The sequence below is a fragment of the Theobroma cacao genome, chromosome 10, assembly GCF_053813885.1.
Source record: "Theobroma cacao isolate CCN51 chromosome 10, ASM5381388v1, whole genome shotgun sequence".
NCBI lineage: Eukaryota > Viridiplantae > Streptophyta > Magnoliopsida > Malvales > Malvaceae > Theobroma > Theobroma cacao.
The window spans coordinates 9,584,984-9,592,437 of NC_142648.1; the positions used below are offsets into that span (position 1 = coordinate 9,584,984).

Consider the following 7,454-nt stretch of genomic DNA (forward strand, 5'->3'; position numbering starts at 1 on the left):
CAATAATATTAGATTTTGTTGATCTAGCAAGCAATCGAACCATGATGCCTTAAATTGCCAAAAAAAAAAATAGAAAAGAAAAAATGATATATTTAACATTAAAATCCTTTTCGGTGAAAAAGAGAGAAAACCTTTCAATAGAATTTGAATGTAGTTTTGAATTTTTTATTTTTTTTTCTCTTAATCTTTGTAAGAACAAAAAAATTCTACATTTTGATATTCCGTTGTTGGGTCTTTTGTTTTTTTTTAGTAGTTTTTGTAGAGAGAGATAAAGGAGAGGGAAATCATGATTTACGTTGAAGAATGGTAGTTTGCAGAGAGAATGAGAGGATCGAGAAATTGATTGAGAGAGGGATATTTTCTGAAAAATTAATATGTTTTTACAAAAAGATAAGAGAAAGCTCCTCCCTCGAGCTTTTCTTTAAGCTTTTTTTTTTTAAATTTTGTTTTTAAAAAAAAGTTACTTTTTTTTTAAGAATTTTTCAAAAAATTAAATTTGGCCTGACTTTTGCTTTTAAGAGGTAGATAAACAAAAAAAAAACCAAGTCAAACAGGCACTAAGTCCAAGTAGCAATATCATACTATTATACAAATACTACCTTTTCATCTTAAATTAACTTCAACATAAATTTAAATATAAGGATAATTTTCCATTTTCTTTAGAGTGATGGCCAAATTTACCATTTATTTTTGAACAATTGTAATTTTAAAATTATATTTTTTAAATTTTGTTAAGAAATGGTCAAATTTTAATGGTAAAAGAATATTTGGTAAGGAAATGAAGGAATTTTTCACAAAATATTATAACTTTTAACCATATTTGAACTAAATTAATAAAATGCAAGGGTAAAACTGCATTCATTGAAAAATATATGGCACATTTGATATATTACCTTAATTAAAATGGCAAATTCAGATTTTATACAAAATTAATTTGGACTTACTAACTCTGCCCGTTACTAAGCTCTACCTGAGCCAGCCTAAGCGTAGCCCATGGAAAAAGTCCTTGAAATTGCGGAGTTGATGCATAACGGTAGCTCGAGGCATTCACAAGATAAGAACATGGAAACACACAACCGCAGCAAAGAACCAGACTGCCAAACCTTCCATTCGTAACTCGAACAATGCTTTCCTTCCATCTGTAGAAATGTTCATCCATCCAATGCCCTTCTCAGGAGTCCCTCTTAATGTCATCATTCTCTCGCCTTTTCCGCCTTTTGGGCGACACCCGAAGCATTCGCAATGGCATAGCACTCCACGCCAAGATCATCACGTCGCAAATATCACGAGATATTTACACAAACAATCATTTGCTGGCAATGTACGTAAAATTCAACCGCATTGTTGATGCACGTAAAGTATTTGATGGAATGCCCGAAAGAAACGTCATTTCGTGGACGGCGTTGATTTCGGGATATTCTCAAATGGGTATGGCGGAAAAGGCCCTGGATTGCTTGAGTTTGATGGTTAGTGATGGTTTGGAGCCAAACTATTATACTTTTGTCAGTGCTGTTTCGGCTTGTGCTAGTTTAGGTGATGGTAGCGTTGGTAAGGAAGTTCATGGACGGATTTATCGGAGTGGGGTGGATTTTAGTACACCTGTTTGTAACAGTTTGATTAATATGTATGGAAAATGTGGGTTGTTGAAGTCAGCTCAGCTGGTATTTGATGCTATGTTGGAGCCGAATTTGATTTCTTGGACTTCACTTCTTTCTTGTTACTGTCAACAGGGAGAAAACATGGAAAGTTTGAAGATTTTCGTGCAGTCAAGAAGGGTGGGTGTGAGAGTTAATGAGTTTACTTGTGCAAGTGTGTTGAGTGTGTGTGCAGGGTTGGAAGACTTGAAGGTTGGAATGCAAATACATGGCTTGGTGGTCAAATGTGGACTTGAGTTTGACAAATTTGTTGAGACGGGATTGATAAGTTTTTATACGAAGTGTGGAGAGTTGATTTTGGCTGGTCAGGTGTTTTTGGAGGTAAATCAGTCAAACGTGGCAGCTTGGACTTCATTAATTGGAGGGTATGTCCAACAAGGCAGGAGAGAAGAAGCTATTGATCTTTTTCTTAAGCTACACTCTTCAGGGATCAGGCCTAGTGAAAGAACATTCTCTTCTGTACTTGGAGCTTGTGCTGATGCAGAAGTTATTGAAGTTGGGAAGCAGTTTCACTCTTTGATCGCTAAAATGGGATATGTTTCATTTATATATGTCGGAAATGCAGTTCTGGATTTTTACTCAAAATGTGGGCTTCTTCAGGAAGCATTGAGAACTTTTGAAGATATGGATGGGCATGATATGGTCTCATGGAATTCTTTGATCTCTGGGCATGTTGGGTCAGGTCAATATGAGGATGCCATTGAACTCCTAAAAGAAATGTTATTTCAAGGATATAAACCCAATCTTTACACATATTCTAGCATTTTGAATATCTGTAGTGATCTCCCAGCTATCGAATGGGGAAAGCAGACACATTGCTGTATTATAAAACCTGCATTTGATTCTAATGTCGTTGTTGGAAGTGCCCTCATAGATATGTATGCAAAGTGTGGGGTACTGAATGCTGCTCGAAAAGTTTTTGATTATCTAACTTCAAAAAATTTGGTTTCTTGGAATACTATGCTTGTAGGATATGCTCAACATGGATTTGCGAGAGAAGCACTGGAGATCTATTGCATGATGCAGAGAGATGATGTCAAACCTAATGATGTTACATTCGTTGGGGTATTATCTGCCTGTGCACATGCAGGTCTCTCAGAGGAGGGATTGCACTACTATAATTCCATGATCAGGGATCACAGTATTGCTCCAAAGATGGAGCATCTAGCTTCTATTGTCAACCTTCTTGCTCGTAAAGGGGCAACTAGAAGAGCTTATGATTTTATAAGGAGTTTCCCTACCGAGCCAAGCAAGGTGGTCTGGCGATGTCTTTTGTCAGGCTGCAAATCTCACAAGGACCTAGTCTTAGGAAGATTTGCCGCGGAGAAAATTTTGAGTATTGATCCGGAAGATACTTCAGCTTATATTATGCTATCAAACATTTATGCAGAGGCCAAAATGTGGGATGAAACAGCACAATTGAGAAAAATTATGAAGGAGAAAGCAATGAAGAAAGATACAGGATATACCTGGATTGAATTGAAGAACAAGGTGTATTCTTTTTCTGCAAGTCATTTTACAAAATTTCAAAGAATTGACCTAACTGAAGTTTTGAACCAATTGACACTCCATTCGTTCAATGCAGGATATTTGCCTGATGACTTGTTATGTTTTCACAGTGAGAAGTGAACTGAGAATGTGAATGGATAATAGTTTGTTGTAACAGCATTATTTCGTTCTGTCAGCTGTATGTTATTTGTGGTATATGTGGATGCATGCGAGTCATATATCAGGAAAAGAGGGCAAAACACCTGAAAGCTGAGATCTTTCATGAATTATAGCTTCAAACAATATTAATACAAGAATTCTGAACTAGACAAAAAATTGACTTATCAGAAGCAAAAAAAATTGCCCAAATCTGGTGTCATCATTCCATACAGAATGATGTAAATGAAGTGACAGAACGGAGTCCGTAAATTTTGCATAATATGCCATGGTAATTGAATATGAAGTTTCACTGGCGAGAAGTTTTGAAGTTGAGGGCAGCAGCATCACTGGGTATGAGATTAATATACTCTTAGTTTCAAGGGGTAGTCTTCATTGCACCCAATTCTTGGTCCTGCACCTGTTGTCCATTTTGAAGATAGTTGGTGCTGTAACTAGCACGAACTTGCTTCCTTTTTTTATTTGATCCTCTGAATGATCTCTTTCTTTGGAGCACTTGGGCTTTGGAGATTTATGGATAGTGTTCACTTATAATTTCATGTTCTTTCAATCTGAGATAAAAGTGATGATTCAAACTGTTGCTTTTTTCTCATTTTTTCTGCAAGCTCACTGTTTGGGTGGTTCAGAAGAATTTGGTCTGCTGAATGTGCTTCGTTGAACTGTTTTACTCTTTTCATAGCTCTCATGACCTTCTGTTGGGACGGTACCTGAGTAAAGTAGGAACACTTAGAAGATAGACTAGAAGCAGAGTATTTGGCAAATTTTGGTTACACCAATACGCAGTGTTAAAATAAGTCTGAACACGAATATATATAGATAAATTTTCATAAAAATCAAAGCCCCATCTCAGCTTTCGCTCCTCCAATTTATTTATTCCCTGGACCCAGTTGCTCTTTCTCATTGTAGAATAGTCACTCTGGCCATCTATTTTATGTGACCATATGACATATAAGTTGCATGCCTGAACTTCATCAAGGTTTTCTCCACTCTCCTTCAAGAAGTTTAAGCAGCTGCTGAGATTTTGACTATTAGGGCAATAATATCCACTATGTGCTTTCAAGGACTGAACAGTCACAACATAAACATGTAAGAGATACTTGCCTCTAAAGCAACCCTACTTAGACTTCTTGTTTATACACTGTGTATTGATATACTGTCACCTACATTCAAAATAAAGTTGAATCTTCTTGGTTTTTATACACACAACTTTTATTTTCTTTTGCACATTCATATTTCTAAATATGGTTTTGTATTCTAAGTGTTGCTGTTCATTCACTTTTATTACTGAGAAAAGGTTTTGGGCTTCAGGTGAGATCAGGAAGCTAAGCAACCAAATATATTCTTGGGTTTTATAGGATCTTGAGAATGTGATTTTGTGACTTCAATGATGAATGGTTCACAATGATCTCATTCTACATAATCAGGTAATTATGGCTCCATGTTTGAGTTTGCATTCTTTTTAGGTCATTTAAAAGCACATTTTAAGGTTGAGGGTTGTCAGGCTTCTTTTATGTACTAGAAATTTGTATCATATTTGGTTGCATGGTTAACATAACAAAGCTATACAAGTGCAGCATGCAGATAAATAACTATTTCAAACTAAACCGAGCCAAATGCCTCTTCCAGAAGCAGATGATATGGCACCTGTTCTGCAAGCATCTATTTTGAGAATAGTTACTGCCACATAACTCCCAGGTTGCCTTATTTTTCATAATCTGATAGTAATTTTTCATAAATATTACTAGGTGCACTTTGTTTCTTTAATCAATTAGAAGGTAAAAACAGAAGATACATTATAAATTTCAATGGATAAAAGCTATGTGTTCTAGGTCTAAGAATGTGTATTCTTTTAGTTTGCTAATTAATTACCATGAAGGTTGGGTATCAGAATCAAGGTATCACTTATAACTAGTCTTCATAAGCTAGAGTGGTTATGATCTAGTGCTAATGCATTTTCAGTTCCAGCTAAATGTGTAGGTATTGCCTCATAACTGGAGCTTCCCATCTTCTGCCGTAAGGCTTCCAGCAGCCAAATTGGCCCCTCCAGCTAGGAAGCTGGAATGAGGGAAGATCCCCTTCCTTTTCTGATTATAAAAGTAAAGCATCAGCCTTAAGATATTTAAAGGTTAAGCAGTGCTGCAACTTAAACAAATTTGTTGGACTAGGTTCAGTACCCATTTCAACTCTCACCTCTCCAGCATAAAGTTTTTTGGAGGTATTCATCACGCATATCTATTTTAATCTTTGCAATCCTTGGTTTGTATTGAGAAGATTTCTGGGTTTTTTGTGCAGCATTGCCCCTGTAACCCTTACATATTTATAGTTTTCCCTCTCTTGCTTATTTCGTGACAACTACCTTACAGAAATAAAACAATGGATCAAAGCTTTCATCAATAGGCTCAATGCGGAGGTACACAATTGAAAGTGGTCAAACTTGGAAATTTTCATAAGATTTGACTTTTGTAAATTTAGAATCATTTTCTCCAAACCCCACAAAATACATGGTGCTTGTGCTGCCTCATTTGTTGCAACGCTCAACCAAAATCCACATTGCTCTTTTCATGCTTCTATTCCATTATATTTTTTGGACTATACCTTGCAATGTTTCTAATTCCATATGCAAAATAAGATTCTTTTCCTGTTTCTAGGATCATATCTTTCTCTATGGACTAGCTATTTATTCATTATCTTGTGCTGTATAAATAATTCAATGTAGAATAGTTCTTATTTTTCTCACTTATATGCCTTTTTTACATTGCAAAGGATATTCTCTTTTTTCTTTTCTTTTGTTCAATCTTCACTTGTTGACTTTGTCTATATAAGATGGACCCTGATCTGAATCAAATATTTTATGATATATAAGCAACTACTAAACAACAATATTGTTATACGTTCTGGAAATGTGAAACCAGCACCCAATGGCCCATGCCCGATCAGAATGTTAGTATTAAAGCAAATGAAGTCAAGGGAGCCACATGATGAATCCCCTTCTACGGTTTCAGCCTCAATCATGCATAACAAGCAGTAACTTGTTATGGGGGAAAAGCCTTTGGGTAAGTTACCTTCTGCCTTCTGGGTCAGCTCATACTCATCATCTGGACAGTCAGCGGCCTAGAAGGGTGAGAGCTTCTTATAAATGCTTTATATCTGTTATCAATAGATTGATGGTAGGATGTGAATTTAAGAATAAAACAGACCTTACCTTATGAAATTAGCTCAAGTTATAATTACAAATTTTAGTTGAAGTAAATTTATATTTCAACAGGAAGAGTAAGAATATATTTATAATATATATAAAACAGAATTAGCTATTCTTGAAACCATCAGCTGCTATAGTTTGAGACAAAGCAGAAGCACTTTAAACCTTCTTAATTATGTTGCTTGAATCTTGATAATCTCTGGCTTCTTTCTTTTTCCAAATATGTAGAAAGAACCTCTCCAACACCATTTAATTCGAGCCTCAAATTTTCAATAATGAGAAGTAATGACTCAATGCAGGAAATTCTGCTTCACACTCGAGCTTTCATACTCAATCCAATGCTTCCAGCATGGTGCGAACTTTTTCTTTGTAGTTAGCACATGCCTCTGAACAGTTCATATATTAACAAAATTAAAAATTATATATATCGAGAGTGATAAATCAAGCAATCTGCAAAGGTGATGAAAATAAATCTTATAATTTGTGTTAGATTTGGGGTTTTGCAGGACCTTATAACATTAGAGAGAGTACCACTTATACCTTGAATACTACACTCTCACCAGAATTTACAGTTTAAAGGGCTAACTTTTCTTGATGTAGGGAAGTGTTTCAAGTTTCATTTCCAACACCTCATACGCCCTATGGACCCAAGCTAATGCTTCCAGCATGTTGGGAGTTTCTTTTTTGTTGCCCATGGCTCCAACTAGTGTTAGAATATGAACAATCACAAAAGAAATGATATTTTTTTTATGGAAAGGTCCAGGACAGAAGAACCTTAAGAAAAAGAACTTTGAATACTCCATTGTCGCCATCACTTTATAACAACAATTACTAATTTGACTTGATACAATGAAATCTTTCACATACAGGAACTTGTGAGTTGCTTCCAAGCTCTAGAACAAAACATCTTTGACTCTGGATCAAATGCTTCCAGC

The 7,454-nt window shown here is 35.7% G+C and overlaps 1 protein-coding gene across 1 annotated transcript; it reads left to right on the forward strand.

Annotated features, from left to right (window-relative positions):
• Window positions 1-957: 957 nt before the first annotated feature.
• Window positions 958-3,339, forward strand: LOC18586678 (pentatricopeptide repeat-containing protein At2g27610-like). The gene is made up of 2 exons (XM_088810585.1): window positions 958-3,146; window positions 3,241-3,339. The coding sequence occupies exons 1-2, from the start codon at window positions 1,188-1,190 to the stop codon at window positions 3,295-3,297; spliced, it is 2,016 nt and encodes a 671-aa protein (XP_088666711.1). The 5' UTR covers window positions 958-1,187; the 3' UTR covers window positions 3,298-3,339.
• The last annotated feature ends 4,115 nt before the right edge of the window (window positions 3,340-7,454 follow it).